The sequence below is a fragment of the Manacus vitellinus genome, unplaced genomic scaffold (assembly GCF_001715985.3).
Source record: "Manacus vitellinus isolate BGI_N305 unplaced genomic scaffold, ASM171598v3 scaffold_3_pilon, whole genome shotgun sequence".
In the NCBI taxonomy this organism is placed as follows: domain Eukaryota; kingdom Metazoa; phylum Chordata; class Aves; order Passeriformes; family Pipridae; genus Manacus; species Manacus vitellinus.
The window spans coordinates 23,436,732-23,454,304 of NW_021940535.1; the positions used below are offsets into that span (position 1 = coordinate 23,436,732).

The 17,573-nt window shown below is 40.1% G+C and overlaps 1 protein-coding gene across 1 annotated transcript; it reads right to left on the bottom strand.

The window, feature by feature from the left end:
- Positions 1 to 866: 866 nt before the first annotated feature.
- CCDC126 (coiled-coil domain containing 126) lies at positions 867 to 15,647 on the bottom strand. The gene is made up of 4 exons (XM_018075782.1): positions 15,520 to 15,647; positions 4,151 to 4,283; positions 3,114 to 3,517; positions 867 to 2,465 (listed from the first exon to the last, which is right to left on the bottom strand). Exons 3-4 carry the CDS (start codon positions 3,349 to 3,351, stop codon positions 2,284 to 2,286), a joined length of 420 nt encoding a protein of 139 aa, XP_017931271.1. The 5' UTR covers positions 3,352 to 3,517; positions 4,151 to 4,283; positions 15,520 to 15,647; the 3' UTR covers positions 867 to 2,283.
- Between the last annotated feature and the right edge of the window lie 1,926 nt (positions 15,648 to 17,573).

Sequence of the window (17,573 nt, forward strand, 5' to 3'; positions counted from 1 at the left end):
CGGGTAAGATATATCATGGACAGTGATGTAATGCTGTATCAACCCCTAATAATGCTGGTTTCAGGCAAAATGAGATATAGGATGCTACTAGACGATTTTTAACTTGCTCCTTGACAAACAGTTCTTTCAACTATATTAATGAATGGAACTTTTGTCCCATAAAACAGAGGTAGTTCACAGCTTTCTCTATGTATTTGTCAAGTACAAGCTAATTCCAATGAGCCATTGTGCTAATGAAACCTGAAAAAAAAAGCAACAATTTGCTAATGGCACCATAAATTACCATGACTGCATGTATCAGTCTCCAAAATCCCTGCATAAAATAACCTGCTTGTGCACATATTGATAAATACTCACCTTGCTTGTTTAACAATCCTCAATAACTTTATTTCACATACCCTTAAAAGAAAAAAAAGACAGTTTTGTATACAAACACAAGAACAAGGTTCTGGTTGGTAGTAGTCAAGTATCTGGAAAATAAAATCATAGATGGATAGATAGATATAGACAGACAGACATATAAAAACGTATCTTCACATTGTCAATAGAGAATTGCAGATTCAAAAGAAGTTATGCACCTATCTTCTTTAGTCCTAGATTAAAGAGCAAAGTCTTCACTATTAAAGATGGAAACTAGTTATTTTATTTTCAATTCTTTCTTCCCGCAGCTCTAACCTGAGGAAAGTTTCAGGGCATAAGAATTTAAAGAGCAGAAGAATCCAGTGACTGAGCAGAAAGAATACCAGATAGACTACTACTAAACCTTAGAGAGACACAGCTTTCCAATTCAGAAACAGATAGAGCACATGTAGCAAAAACGACAAGACTGTTTAATAATAATAATAAAAAAAAGAACAACAGGAACATTTACAAGTACAATTAAAAATTTATTTCTCTTTCTGCATTGAAGTGAGTACATGTTTACACACAATGTGACCAAAAAAAATCCTCTGGATACTAATGAAGGTTGCAAGTGTATTTTCTTTTATAACCATCAAGAATATCAGCAGGGAAACAGAAGACAAGAAAAAACACATAACTCTGGATGGTGTATCATCCAGCACCTCTGGTTTTACCCACCCCCAAAACCCCACTCACAGGACACTTTTGGCAAAAGTCTCTGAACGTATCCTCTATCCCCACCAAACATTCACTACGATTTAAAAAACAGGTTCAGTGGCACTTAAATATGACTTCAGGAACATTTTGAAATACAGTGCATCCATGCTGAATGCATTTCACTTTGCTGTAAGACTAACTTAGACATAAGGCAAATATTACCTTACCTCTCAAATACTCCATGACTAGACACCCTCAGTATATATAACTCTGTTAAATGCAGAGATGCCTTGTTTCCCTTCACTGATTTTCCTTCTGATCAAGAAAGCAATTCAGGGAGATCGTGTGCTATACTCATCACAAATTGCAAGGTATTAAATTGTTAAAACAATCACCAATGAATAAAAATAAACCATATTTGCATATCCAAAACTTATTTCCGTCACTTAAATAATTTCATCTGCAATTACAAAATACATACACTTAAATATCTTTGTAAGAAACAATCATCTAAGATATCACAGATTATGATTTGCTTTTGATAATCTAACTGCCTTAACTCTGGCACGAAGATAAACCTGGACAGTGTTACTACCTAGAATATTTTCCTCTTATAATTAATTTTCTTAAATATACAGTAAATTCTCTTTAACTATTCTGACAGATAGTGCAAATAAAGACATTCTTTGGGTCACAATTTTAAAATATTACCACCAATGTTGTCCTCAATTTACTATTGTTTAGTAGTTAAGTAACAAAATATTTTAAGTATATACATTTTCTAACATCTGCTTAACAACGCATTTTCCTTAGTTACCTTGGCTTAAATGTAGATCACAAAAAATTAATAAGCTACAATGCTTCTCACCTATCCAAAAAATATGTTATATTCATACTTAAATAAATATATTTATAAACCTACCCATAAGTTCCCCACTGCTTTCCACATAGTTTTATTATCCAATGGCATACTACATCAAATCATGATATCAAAATATCTTTAAAGACAACAAAGATCACTTCAGAAGTACTGCTCAAAGGCAATGAAATAATGCTCTGAGAACCTAAGCACATATGTTAGGCCTACACAGATCCAGCACATAGTATAATAGAATAGTTTATGCTTCTTTTAGAGTCAACTACTGCTTTGCCTTAGCCAGAGATAAAAAGCTTATTTTAAATATTACCCATCACAGATGTAGCAACACAAAGCAGCCCTGTTTGCTATCTAATGTTGCTGGCTGGTTTTACACGTTTATTTGAAGTTACTGGTGCCTGATGGCTAGTTCCATTAGTGGTATTTGTTGCTGAGCCATTCACAACAATGTAATCAACCTTGTTTTCCAATTTCACCAGGCGTTGTAAGATGTCATCCAGAAGAACAGCAATTGTTCTCTTAAGATCAGCTGAAGATAATGGAAAAAACAAATTAGAGACTATTATTTACTATGTGTGGAAAAGAATGGCTATTTCAACATATTCACATCTTAAGACTTGCTATCCTCCCTACTATACACTTTGGAAAGGAATGCAGACTGATATACAAGTATAGCTGCTTGATTTTTCTTTGATACCATTTCTTTGGTATTTTACGAATGGAAGATACCACCATAATAGGGAACTGTGAAGGCAGCCAATTAAATATTTGAGTGTAAGAACAAAATCACTAGAAGTGACTATTCAAAGGCAGTATTTCAAATTTCATCCAGACAACAGTACTAGAATACACAGCTATAACACCTTTTAGCCTTGGACAGCAACAGAATATATTTAAATACTTTCCAACATAAAAAGGTAGTTAATAGTTTTCCCCTAAATAACAAATCTAGTCCATAGAAAAACTGCTATGACATAGTATCTTATTGCTTATTATATAAGCTATAAAGTAGGGGGGGAAAAATCTATATATTTACACCTTTGCTGATTGAAAAACAAGGAGTTTTTTTTCTCTTTAAGAGCAGTATGTAATACTTTGAAAGAGAAAAAATGTAACTTTACAGCTTTCATTTAAAAAAGAAGATATTCAGACTACTAGTATAGCTTTTTCCTCTTACCATATCCTGCCATAGATGCTCCACCGGCTCCATTCATTAAATTTTTATTTTCTTCTGCCAGTGCTTTGACATATCTTCTGCTGAGATCTAATATCTGTCCACGCAACTCAGCACTGCTTTGGCGTCTTGGATACTGAAAAGTGTAGCGTAGCAACATCAAACCCCAGATGATTCCAAAAACTAGTAAAAACATACTCAGTTTCTGGGACATATTTTTTCTTGAAAATGTTAGAAACATTTCTGATGAAGGCCACAGGCGTGTCTTAATTTCAAGAAAAGTAACTGAATTTGGCTTTGTGAAATTATATTACATATTAAACAAAAATAAGATTTCTATGAAGTGAAAAATCTTCTGGTTGGATCATCTTGAATACATCTTCTCATGTTTTAGTTGGTCTTGATTCCTGAAATTTGTAAAGTATCACCTGGTTATTCAAAACTGCTATAGTTGTCGAGATCAAGGACAAATATCAGTTCCTAAATACAGTACTATATCATCATCTAGCAAACAATTATGGATTTTTATCTTCTTAGAGGTTCAGTCATCTTTCTGTCTCACCTGTTATTCACAGGGTTTCCTGTTCCCATTTTTACCAGTTTTTAGTCTCCAAAAATCAAAACTTCTATGCTTCTACAAATCACCTTAAGTATTTTAAATACTGTAATTTAAACTGCCATTAAACCGAAATACATTTCATACAAAATGCAGTATCTAGAAGAGACTTGTAAAACATTTATAGACAACATTTTGATAAGTTATACACGTACATCTACAGACAAGAAAAAGATCTTGTAAAATGATTCACATGATTCTTATTCTTCACTTAGAAGCACAGGGCAAGTATAAAGAGACAACACGAAACATAAAATTTCTTGGCTGGTTAGTTATTTCAAAGTCTCCTCTTCTGATTTTGTACACCATTAAGAGTTTTTGTTTGTTTTGGTGTCTTGCTACTGAATAAAGAAATAAAACCAAAATAAACTGGCATATTGCACCCACATTTAGCATTTTACTACAACTTGAAAAAATGTCTTACCATAGCAGCCAATTCTGATCCCTCAATAGATTAAGGTTTCAAGAAAGAAACAAGTGGTAGGAAAGCTTCAGCAGTTAAACAACAAATGTCCAGACAGTCTGAAGCAGTATGAGCCACACATCTTCAGGGAGCTCTGTAACAGGGAAGAAAAAAAAAAGATTTAAACAAAACAAAGTGAAGAGACCTTCATTTTCTTATGGAGTGGTTGAAGTTGAGGGCTTCAAGTAACATGTGTTTAAAACAGAAATATATTTTTAAACCTAACTTGAAGCAACTGTTAGGGAAGAATAGAGAATTCATTTCCATTTTACTTTAAATGCATACATTTAAATGCCCAGTAACTGACTTCAGCACAGTTTTAAAAGAAAACTTGGTAAGAATCTCACTTAATATTTCCCTCTTATTCTAAGACAGTGACAGCAGATGGTCCAGATTCATCATATATGTACATGCACATATATTTACATGTGTCATTCTCTTCTTAATTTTTACCCCTCAAACTCATCCCATCTTTTCAGCCTCTTTACATGCACATACCTTGTATTTCTCATTTTATACCCATCTCTGAAACTACTCCAATTATTTAATACTTTCTTGAATGACTTCTACCATTCAACATAGTCTGGATAAAGCCACTCATCTTACATAATAGTTGTTTTCCCCTGCTACTCCCTGTTCTTCCCCATACATTACCTGACATGAGCACTTTTCAGACTGAAGTTACACATTTAATAGAGTTCCTCACCAGACTTTCTACAGTGGCACGTAGGTCTCTGTTTCTATCAGAATATTGAGATCGAATTTCTCATGCTGCTAAGCTCTCCTCTAAACAACTCCGCCTCCAAAGCATTTTTTCATTGCCTCCCCTGACTCGTTCAAGCACCCTTATGCCAACATACCACGGTCTGCTGCAAACACAAGTGTCACTGCCAGCAGGGCTTGTCGCTTACCCTTCACATTCGCTATTCAGATAATCCTCTCAACCGGTAGGCACACGTGCCTGATTCGAGTGGCAAATTTTTGAAGCACTCTAAAATCAACATTCTGAAAATGATTAACCCAAGGCAGGGGCAACATTAGGACTTGGACACCAAAACTGCTGTAAAGTAACAAGTTCCTGTGTGTAAAATGCCCTATAGTAAATGTCAGTACATAAAGCCTTACTTTTACTTTTGGGTGCACTAATGCGAGTGGCAATCACAAATCACTGAATGAGGAACAGCTTACTTCACCTCCACTGTGGGATACGACCATGCACATGGATAGACAGTAAACAAACAATAATTTGAATTCCCACCGGAAATTCAGTGGGATGTACTTTGTTCAAGGAACGTGCTTATCCCCCAAAAAACTGTTTTAAGAGACAAATTTATCTTAAGTACAAAAAAATAAGAGAGCAAACAATAAAAACTTACATTCTACAGCACGAATATTTGGAATTGTGTGATTTAAGATTTCCTGAAACAGATCCTCCCTAAACACACACTTTTCCCTAGCTCTTTGCCAAATCCATGGCTCTGCACTCAGACTTTAAAGCATAAACTGCACCCACATCATTATGCATCTACACAACCCATGAACGGTATCAAATATGATGGAAAATATTTACATATGAGGTCCAGGAGTAGGGCATTCACATGATGGCTCAGAAGACCAAACAGTATTTCTCAAGAAAAGAACAGAAGTTTCAACCCTCAATCCAAAAAGTCTACATCTTCTATTAATTAAAATAACAATAATAATAAAGACTGAAAATAACAGATAGTTCTTGCAGAATTTAAATTAAGTTCAGGTCTCCACAGATCCCTAGCTATATATTGCCCTGAATCATTTAGACAATATCACTACAGCGCTTTGGAGTGGAAATAACTCTGCCATCACAATGTAAATAAGACCACAAAGCCAGGATAAGAGGTCTAGCCAAGAGGAACAGATTGAATAAACTCCTGCCAAGGAGCAGCAGTAATTGCAGACTGGGCCTTTGCCTTGTGTATCTGATTCACGATGCACACAACAACTACTGAAATCAACGGAAATCAAGGACTCAACCTGCTGGGAAAATGGCACAATACCCAAATACTGACCCTGGGCAAAGAAAATGGGAGCAAGGTGTACCAAAAGGAAGGCAACTATCTGTACTTTTCCTAAGCATTTTTAAAGGCCATTGCCCATAATGAATTCCACTGTAATTTCAAAGTTCTGTGAGATCTGGTCTTCTCTTTCCCCCTGAAGCATGCACATCTAGTGACCCCTAACACACTCCATGCACAACCCTTACAAGATTACACAGTACGGAGTAACAAAAAAATAAAAGCAAGCTTATACCCACATGATTTCAAAGTAGGAAAAAAAAGAGTATTGGAGCAGCAGGTGTACATATTAGGAAGAAAAGACCACAATAAGTGAGACAAATTAATTGGAATATTCTTTTACCTCTTGTTGCCCTGAAGGGTCAGCACTTCTCTACATGAACATTACAGTTTAAACAAACCCTGTCTCAGAATGGACCTCTTGTTTTCAGTAATTCAGAGGTAGTATCCTATGAGATAACAGCACACATGTAAGAAGAAACATTACCTCTTGTCATCTTTCTTCTCCCTCATTCTCTCAAATCCTTCTTACCCACCACTCTGTGAGCAGGGGAAAAGGGAAGCCGAGACTTCCTTCTTCACACTGACCAATCCCAGATAGGAATGCAGGCTCACCACTCTCCCAACCACAGCTGAGGGGCTTTTATGGCAAAGGCTGTCATAGCACACCAGCGAGCAACAGCAAAAAAGGGTGCCTCAGAGCTATGCCTTGTTGGAATTCCTACCATCTCTAATCACGGAGACTGAGACAAAAGGAAGACAACTATGAAGACGAAGGAGTACAACCAGGACAAAATTTGAAAATCTAAGGAGGGAAAGAAAAGAAACAAGACTCCAAACTAACAAACCCAAAACAAAACAAAAAATTCAACCAAACAAACCCAAATCAAACAAAACCCCTGACCTGACTGTGCGGGGAAAACGGCAGTGCAAAAATCTATGAAGAAGAAAATATCTTCCAGATAATCCTTTCAATAAGCAGCCTGAAGTGACTGATTCAAGTGGCAATTTTCCAAAGTTCTTTAAAATCAGCATGCATATCTAAATTATTCTGAAAACTACAAACCCAGGCCAGAGGCAACATTAGAACCTGGAGCTACAACCAATTTCTGAATGAGGATCTGACACTAAGTTTGCCCTTCACAGACATATAAAGAGTTTGGTTTTCTTCACTGTTGCCACTGCTGGTTGTCTGAAAAATGTCTTGCCAAAACCTACCAATGTGAATTCAACTTTGTGCAGTGGTATCACAACACTGACATACATCTGGCAACAAAAGCAATGAAGGAAGGCACTCATCCCCTTCAAAATAAAATCACTCTATCCTATGTATTTCAACATCGGTCATATATAAGTTATATTACCGAGTGCATGAAACAAAAGGAACAAAGGCAAAAGAAAAAGCAACAGAAAATTCATTATATGTTCCATAACAAAGCAATGTTCTAGTATCTACTAGATGCTACTGTAATAAACAGTAGCATCAGACTTCAGTTTGAATACTGACTCTTCCCCATGGAAACCAGCCCATACTTACAAAACATCCTTCTTGAATTTTGTTGCAAAGTCTTCCTCAGATTCTGCTTTACTTATTTCCAGAAAGACCCAGAGATTATATTAATGCACAACACAGAAATGAAGCAGACTGTAAGGCAAAGGAATGCCTCATGAGTCCTCTGAAACAATCTCAGGTTACCAGGAAAACAAGGCATACCCAAATCCTTAAAAGTTTACAATGCACCTTACAGCACTGTCGGTTCTGCTAGTTCAGACTTTTTTTGTCATCGTTTTTCTATTCTGTCCAAGAGACTCCAGCCTTCCTAAACCACTCAGCAGGGCAAATTTCAACCTGTCCTGCAGAGATGGGTGTACTTTCTAGTTTTGAAAAATGTACAGGACAGATGAAGATAATTATTTGTAAGAGAAAAAGAAAGCAGCTAGTCCATCAGGTATTTTTGATTGTTATGAATAAGCAGCTTTAGCAAAAAAAAATTACAAAACAGAGTCAACAAGATGTAAAGAATACAGAAAACTGAAGCCTGAAAATCCCATTTCATTCAAAGATCAAAAATACTTTTAAGGACAAAGCCAAGAAAAATGCAGTGAAAGTATCATTGTCAGCATACAGTCCAAAAAAGTCACCTTTTGGTTACATATTTTTAAAGACAGAATGCCAACTACTGAGGCAACAGTTCCTCAGTGATACTCTAGAGACCTAGAGAGGTCTCTAATGTATACTAAGAAAGTAGGCTTGAAAAATGGGAATTTTACTCAGTGTATTACTTAGTACTTATCGGTTCCTCTCTGCCAAATTATCATCAACGTGACACTGTGAATTCAAGAGCAGGTCTGGCTTTGCGACCAGTTATTATTATTAACACAGTTAATTATTATTAACCAGTTATTATTATGTATAAACACAAGACGTGATTTAACAAGATAGAGGTTTAAAAAAAAAAAAGTCGGATATAGTCATAGGAGAGTGCATCCAACTACAGAGGAAGGGGAAAAAAATCTTGTAGTATAACAGGCAGCAGACAGAAATTAGGACAGTACAAATAAAAGCTGACATTAATAATTACTATAAAATAATTGTACAGTACAAAATTAGAATTTATTAGAACCTCAATGTGAACACAGAAAGTTTATGAAATTACTAATGATTTAAAATGAACATCTATGCAAGAAATTACTATTAAATTCATGGTAACAAACATCCCTGGGTACAGAGAGGGTACTGTATCAGTAACCAATATGCTGTGCTGTAAATAGGCAGGATGATAACTCATTGCCAATGAACATTTCAGGAATACAAATATCACAGGGCATTACAGAATACCAGAAAAAATATTCCACAGTTCTATCAAACTCTGTTCTACTATTTTTCTTTTTTTGCATGTATTGAGAGTGTGCTCGCCCTGGCCCATCTACCTCTGTGATCTCCAAAATATTTTTTGCCTGATTTTCCAATAGAAAACTTTGAGCATCACTCAGCTGACAGGCAACGATCGCACTGACCATTCTGAGAGCAGACGGGCTGGTTCCATGTTATTTGGAAAACTAACAGCAAAGTTCCTGTGCAGCAAGGAAAACGGGAAGTCTAAAGAAGACTGACACACACAAAAAAAGCATAGAATGTATTTACTGACCAGTTAATCACAGAAGACTGGGACAAGGAAATAAGCACCTAGAAACCCAAGAGATTATGTGTTGAGACTTTTTGGAATGCCAAAAATGATGTTTGCATTCTGGTGATTTGCAGTGTTAGACTGCTGTTGGTTTGCAAGTAGAAGAAAAATTTGCACGAGGTGCAGCTGACAAACAGGTTCTCAAAGAGCTTAAGTGTTTATTGTAAAACAGGACCCTGATACCTGGCAATACACAGAAACTTCAGTTCTCTGTTCCCGCACATAGCACAAACTCCATTTAATAAATCATTGTATCCACATCATTCATATTTAAAACTGGTGCACAATCACATTCCTCATATTTTTAAGGGCACATTAGTTCTAGAGAGAATGCCAATAAAACCGCTGTCCTTTACTGGCACAACTGTACTGGTGACTTTTGCAGACCAACACTGCCCAGGTTCATTAATCACTGAGGTTCACTCAGCTGCATAGCACCACAAAAGAGCAAGATATTATGCTCAGAACCAACAATTAATAGCAATGCCTGTCCCCAGACAAGTAAAACACATTTGAGCTGTCTTTTGACAAAATCAACTCTCACTCAGCATGTTAAGTACTCCTATTATTTGTTGCTGTAAAACTTGGTGTAGTGGGTTGGCTTTTGGATTTTTTAGGCCTTCCTTAGCAACTGGGGTCAGAAATCTAAGGAAGTATTCCATATCATCCTTTAGCACAACACAACATATAAATAAGGCGGTGGCTGAAGGTGACAGGTCTCTCCGCAGACGGTCTTTGCTTGTATAGGCCAGGGCCTGCCTGCTCAGACCTGCCGTTATCTCCGGTTCCCTCCGGGAGGCGTGGGGAGTTAGTTGGTGCTTCACACGGCTCTGCTGTCTCCTTCAGGGAAGTATTTAATTTGTTTTTTTGTATTTATTCGCTAGCTCTATTAACGGGATATTTGGAGGACATTTGGGTTTTTTTAATCCCTGTTTCCCCCTCCCTTTTCCTTCCCCTCCCCCGAGCTCCCTATCGTGTGTACAATATTCAAATTGTATATATAACTGTAAGTATATATGTAAATATATATTTTTTATATAATTCCGTTTCATTCGGACTTCTTTCAGTTTTTCTGTGGTTTGTTTTCTTTTTGCCACTTGAGAGAGCGGGGTAGGGGAGGAGAGCTAGCTCTGCCTTCTTCAGCCACTACCGCAGGAGCTCCATAGGTGGCCCTAACAATGACCCTGAAATCAGCATTGCCTGACGGTCCCATAGCACAAGGGTTCTCCTTTTAAAGGCCATTTTACCCATTTCCTTTCTGATTTTGGCAATGTTTGTGCCTGTCCTGGGCTATCCCACAGGGAAACGTCCAGGCCCAGAGGATGAATGCTACCAATACTTTTCTTAATTTCGACATCAAAGGCCTTGTAAAGGAGATCCCCACGGTTACAATTGGCTCCAATTATTATCTAAGTTGTGTTGCAACAATACTGTTACTGATGAAGGTAATGGAAGTGCTACTTAAAATTGGAAGAATGGTGTTGTATTGCTTTCCCTGTCGTAGGAAAGATCGTACCTCAAAGGGACTCACTGGAACTTTGGAAAGGGCTTCGGACAGGCCAGTCCCCGGATGGCATGGAGCCTGGGTAGATTTTGGTAAATTAGTAGGGCGTGTGTCACCTCGTCAACAGAAAAATGTCAAAGCAGAGACAGAAAAGAGGATACATTCCTGAAAAAACCTCAGAAATGCCTGGCACAACGGAGCCCAGCAAAATGCTGTACCTGTGTGCTGGTGAAACTTGAGGGTCTTTCCAGACTGCATCATAGAAGAGACAATTTATAGTAGTACCTGCTAGGCTCAAGAGGAAGGATCAGCACTACACAGCACATTGCCATCTTAAGAACAGGTATGAAGGCACATTTCTGGGCAAAAAAAAAGGCTGCCCTATCACTATGACAGCTGCTGGGCTGCAGGTTTTAGCAGTTCTGTACCACTTTTGGAGTGTGCTGCCAAAGGAGTCTGTCTTCGTGTCTTTTCCAGTACATCTATCTTTATACCTTCTCCAACAGCATGTGTTTCTTCATTCCCTGCTTCTGCAAGCCATAGACTTGCAACTACCAGGGAAAACTGATAAAAAGTAAAATTTATCCTTTTGCCTTATTGCTACCTGTCTTTTGGGGAATACCTTTAATGGATGTTCCAAATGAAATCATAGGAGATGGGAGATGGGAGGTTTAAGGGAATAGCAAAGATGGGTAACTACCAAGAATACCTATTCTGCAGTGTTGCAACAAAGAAAGAAGAAAATCTCCTTGTGTGCTCCAGGTAGTCCCTGTCTCTCAGTGCAGCCAGTAAAAGTCACAGCTCATCAAGCAGACACAGTGTCGCTACTGAGGAGCTGCTGGGATAATCTCAGACATATCTTAAACCAGAAACAGTTCTACCTCCTACAGGCTTCTAAGAACAGCACACGATTTGTTTTGTAGATGAACTTCAAGTTAAAAGCAAAAACATATTGCTTGAGACTTGAAAACTCACACAACAAGCTAACAGTGGCTCTGATATAAAATTATCTGAGAGCCCAAACACTATATTACCTTTTGTATGTCAGTATTTTAGAAATATTGGTGACTTTTTTCTATTTTGAATTCATGTGGTCCTATTTGCATTGGTTTTATTTTGCATTACGTCTAAGGAATCTGCTCAAGTACTTTTTGGTATCTTCGAGTATCCTTTTTTTTTCAGCTCCTCCCTCCTTTATTTTGCCTACTACTGTCAGTAAATGCTTTTAAAATAAACCAACCATTTAAAAACAGAAATTCTTTGTTCCTTGCCTGTGGGCAGTCAGCCAAGATTCAAGATTTTGAGAGGGGAAATGACTTGGCAAGGCTTGTGAAGAAAATTAAAGCAAGCAGATATCAATAGAGACAGTATGTTATACTTGCTGAAGTTCCCTTCCTCCCACTGGGTCCATCTGGGCCCCAAAACGTTTCTATATCTCTGTATCAGCTTCTTGGGGACAAAAAAAAAAAAAGATATCTCAGCTTAATCCCCCCCCGGACACTTTATTTTCTCACTATGCTTTATTGCTGCTTTTCAGGTCACAGTAGGACCCTTGCTCCTAAGAGTCAGTTATGATAGAGCATAAGGCACCTTCTTGGCTTCTCATTTCCCATAAAATTGCCACAATTTTTTAATTGCAGTTGAACACTAGGCTATGACAAGTCCTCCCCTGCAAATTCCTAACTAGTACCTCTACTCCCTTGTGAAATTTCACAGCTGTCTTTGTATCGCTCTTTCCAAAGCCCCTGGGACTTCAAAACTTCCTTCCGAGATGATAATGTTTAGCTAATTTTAACTAGTTTTACAGAGAGCCAAGCCTGCAGGATGATGAATGTAGGCTACTGATAAGAGGGTGATTTTCACTGAGCATTCTAAAGAGACCTAAAAGGAAGGTGGGTGTCATTAAAGAGAACTAAGAGGGGAGGGGAAGGGGGGAGACAACTAACAAAGTGACAGCTGCGATGGGGGAGCGACTGCCACTGCTCATACGTGGAAACACAGTGCAGCATCCACACAAACACAATTCCTGTAGAATGGCAGCAAAAAAAGGACTTGTACCACTGGGAAGAGAAGAATAATTTAACTTGCCTGGTTTTCTTTCAAGAAACCTGCAGAATTCAAACTGCATATGAATTTGTCTATCAAAATTATGTTTCTATGGTAAAACTGCAAAACAGACAAGGCTTTGGATTCACGCTCCTTCCTAGGAGACTGATCCAGTTGAAGATTTCAGAAAAATTAACACTGGAGGAAATATTAAAGACAGATAAATCCTTTTATTTTACATCTTTTATTATTTCTAGATTGACTTGTCAGTTCATCTTAGCACACCACGTGGGTTATGACAGACATTAGTTAACCATAACACTACAGTGGTCTGCACTGCAAAATATACTGTTCTTAAAATTAAGTAGAAGGTACCCAAAAATTTAACTGGTAGCCTCTTATCTCTTCAATATTAGTGAAGAAACCAATTTCAGTGGAATAACTTTTAAGTCCTCTTGTCTAGGACCTGTTTTATGTAGGCAAAGTACTGATTCAGTTCTGAGCAATCCAAAATTAATCTTTTAAACTACATAGGCAAACGCTAATATACGGGTTTTTTTTGTAAAGTTGACAATCACAAAAGAAAATATATGAGATGATTAATAATGCTCAGTTGAGGAAACCCTGTCCATTTAATGGCACAAGTTTTCAACTACAGGTGAAAGAAGTTGTCAAATAAAAAGTAAATACTATATAAAGTACATTTTAGCAGTAAACTTGTACAAGGACACAACACATTCATTTGAATGACTGAGCCTCACAGATTTTTGACAGTTACTGGAAAACAGCTATTTTTGACACTTACTAGTCTGCAGATATGTTGACTACACAGCTGACAATTTAAGCTGACAGCATGCATTTATCCTACTTACAGTCTGGGCAAGATGCAAGAACTAAGTGCCTTTTACTATTCTTGGAAAACGTACAAGTCACCATGAACTCCAGGGGAAATATCTCACTTTTAGCAATTAAATGACATCCAATCCCACAGCTAAACCACAGTATGGGATTAGCTAATACTAATGCCTCCTTCAAGAAGATCACAGCCAAAAGGAGTCTCTAAAAGTAGAGAACACAAAAGGGTTTGTTGTTTTTTTTTAGAAAGGAAGTAGCTTTATTTCCAATTGTCAAAGCTTTAGGAAAAAGATTTATTTGCTAGAACAAAGGAATTGCAGCATAAATGTTTAATTCTCTGGGGCTCTCAAGTACCTGAAGTGAATTATTAAACAGTTATGTATTTTAACATATAAAGTAACAAAAAGAGGCCAGAATAATTTAGGCTTTATACACACGGGCATCTCCAGCAAGAACGGGAGCAAAGATAACAATAAATTTCCATATTTGGTATAACACTGCAATCGCTCCACTTGTGACACTAGAACAAGATGCTGCTCACAATCTAATATCATCTTCATACTGTCTCCTTTCTTTGGTATTCTCACAAGAGTGAAACAGCAATTCATTACATTTGCTCCAAAATAAACTCTACGTTACAATTGGAACAAATCACATGCGTGCTTAACTATGATGTTCAGCACGTCCATATTCTGAAGACTCTTTAAAAAAAGACACAATTCCTACAAAGTTCACTTTTCACGGTGAAAAAACACCCTCACACACACCAATGAGCCAACTCTGGGGGCAACTTGACAACCAAAAAATCCCAAAAACAGAGCAACAAAAAAGATCTAGTTAACCCTATCTGAACTGCTCTAAGGAAATTCCGCATCATGTCACAGCATAGAACAAAAATTCTCTCTTCTTGTTTTGTGGCACACAAACACAGAAATTACACTGCACTCTAGCTGTCAGTATATTTTAGATGACAAGACACATAAAAGAGAATTTACAGGATGCTACCATGTTAGGTTAGGGAACTGAAAAGAAAGTTTACTAATAATGAATGATGAACAGAGCTACAGAAATAAAGTAGACATGATAGTACGTTATAAACATTTACAAAAATAAACTTAATGGGAAGATTTAAAGTGCAGTTAAAACGTCATCAGCTATTACATAGAAAAGAAATTTTATTATATTGTAAGCAGGAAGCATCCCACAACTACTGCTGTCAAGAAGTTTCATATATTATAATCTCCTAAAACTGAATGTTTCAAATCTTGCAAATTTCCTTCAATATTGCTTCTTCCTATTTATTCAATATTACCGAAGAGACCAATTTCAGTGAAACATTTACCCGTTGTTTGCATGTAGACATGTTAGTGCCCGAAGATCACTTAACCTGACATTATTAAGGATACTGCCTTTGTTTAAACATGAATTAAATAATTCTTCCCCCCTGTAAGTTCCATCACATCACTGTAATCAAGCTTTGCCTCTTTAGAAGTTGTGTCCTTACGGTACGAGAACTTGCAGAGTCACTGCAGTCACAGTTTAGAACGGGAAGACCACTGCAAACGGTGAAGGAAACCAGGCAACCCTTGTTTCCTCCACCACTTCCTCCCATCCAAGGACACTGCATCACAGCCCTGGGACACGGCTCTCCGGCCGGAGGGATGCCCGGATCACCGCACAACTCACCGCTCCAGAGCTCCGCCGGCGGGGCCCGCAAGGACACCGCAACACCGGCGCTGGGACCGACACCCGGCGGGAAGGCAGCCAGGAGGACAAACCTGTCCCACAGCAGGGCAGCTCCCGGAGGACGGGAGGGGCGGCACGGCGCGGCGCTCAGCGGGCGCGTGCGGAACGCGCCCGGCAGCCGCCAGCCGCCCTGCCGCCATCCCGCTCCAGCCCAGAGCCTGCGGCCACCCCCTTTCCCCGTGCACGCCCCACGGGCCTGCCGGGCCTCCTCCGCCCCCTTCCCGCCAGCCCCGCCAGCCCCCATTCGCCCCGCTGTCCCGGCTGCCTGTCCCGGCTGCCTATACCGGCCGCTGTCCCGGCCGCTGTCCCGGCAGCTGCCCGGGCCGCTGTCCCGGCACCGCTGTCCCCGCCGCTTATCCCCGCCGCTGCCCGGCCGCTATCCCCGCCGCTGTACCCGCGCCGCTGCTCCCGGCCGCTGTCCCCGCCGCTAATCCCCGACGCCCTTGTCCGGCCGCTATCCCGCCTCGTCCGCCGCTGCTCCCGGCTGCTGTTCCCGGCTCCTATCCCGCGCCGCTATCCCGGCCGCTATTCCGGCTGCTATCCCCGCCGCTGCTCCCGGCTCCCTCGCGGCCCCCCGGTTACAGCGCCCCCCGCGCGCCGCCCCTCCGCTACCTCCGCCCGCCCGCGCGCCCGCTCCGCTGCCGCTCGCTTCCGCCCGCGCCGCGCCGCCCGAAGCCCCGCCCCCCGCCCCGCGCGGCGCCGCTCCCGCCCCCTGGCGGCGTGAGGGGGCTGTGCAGCCGCCTCGGGAACGGGCGCCCTCCCTCGGCATCGTGCCGGGAATTTGCCGTCGTCCGTGCGCCGGGTATTGTAACCCGCATCGGCGCGGGCTGGACCAGCATCTGTCTTGGGAGGAGAGACTGCAGGAGCTGAGCCTGTTTAGGGAAGAGAAGTCTGAGAGAGGGGTCTCATTAATGCATATAAATACCTCAAAGGCGGATGCCAAGGGGATGTTTCCAGGCTCTTTTCAGTGCCCAGTGACAGGACAAGGAGCAATGGCCATAAACTAAAACATGAGAAGTTTCACCTCAACATGAGGAAGAACTTCTTTACCTTTAGGGTGGCAGAGCACTGGAACAGGCCACACAGAGAGGTCATGGAGTCTCCCTCTCTGGAGACATTCTAAACCAACCTGGATGCATTCCTGTGTCACCTGCTCCAGCTGACCATGCCTTGGCAGGGGGGTTGGACTAGATCTCCTGAGGTCACTTCCAACCCTAACTGTTCTGTGATTCTGTGACTGTTTGCGGCTGGGGTGGTCTATAAACTCCCACTACAATAATTGCGTAAATAAAATCCATTGTGGGTGCATGACTGCGCTAGTGAGTTACCTCAGGCTCTTCCTGCAAGGTGGTGTTTAAAGGAAGCTGGTATCAGTTACGCAAAGGTGAACATAAGAACAAAGCAAAGAACATAAGGTCACATCAAACAGCTGCAGAGTTGATAGCATTCAGGAGTATCTGCTGTTCACCTCAGCTCAATCCCTTCAGGACTGTCCCTACCCAGACAAGCCAAGGTATTGATTACAACTCAGATGTTATAGGTGCGTGTAGGTGAAGGTTCTGTTTCCAACATTGCATCCCTTGTAAAATAAACACAGTTACAGCCCATGTTGTCCTGGCAGCTTGCAGATCTCACCTCTGCTCTACCTCCCCACCAGTACCCCCACACCTGCACTGTGCCATGCTGCACCTTTCCCCCCCTTCCAGTGGGCGTCAGGGGCTACCTGGCTTCTCCTCGGTTTCCAACCTTTATATTCTTCAGAGGTTAGATGCAGGAAAAATCAGCATTTAAATCTGTTGCTGTTCTAGAAGAAGGGATATTTATACATCAGAGTGGCCAGTGGCCTAGACCTGAGTAAACAGACAAAACTGTTGGCAGGTAGTATCATGTCAGCTGGTGAATAAGTTGCATATAAAACTTTTCTTACATCAACTAGTTCACAGTCACTTATTTCAGAATCTTGGGAAACGTGTTTTGGTAAAGTTGGCTGTTAT

What these genes read in the sequence shown, in the direction of transcription:
- CCDC126 (XM_018075782.1), bottom strand. Translation starts at nt 3,351, where the DNA reads ATGTTTCTAACATTTTCAAGAAAAAATATGTCCCAGAAACTGAGTATG. An exon ending in AGCATCTATGGCAGGATATG is followed by an intron (nt 2,466 to 3,113) that starts GTAAGAGGAAAA and finishes CATTATCTTCAG; the next exon opens with CTGATCTTAAGAGAACAATT.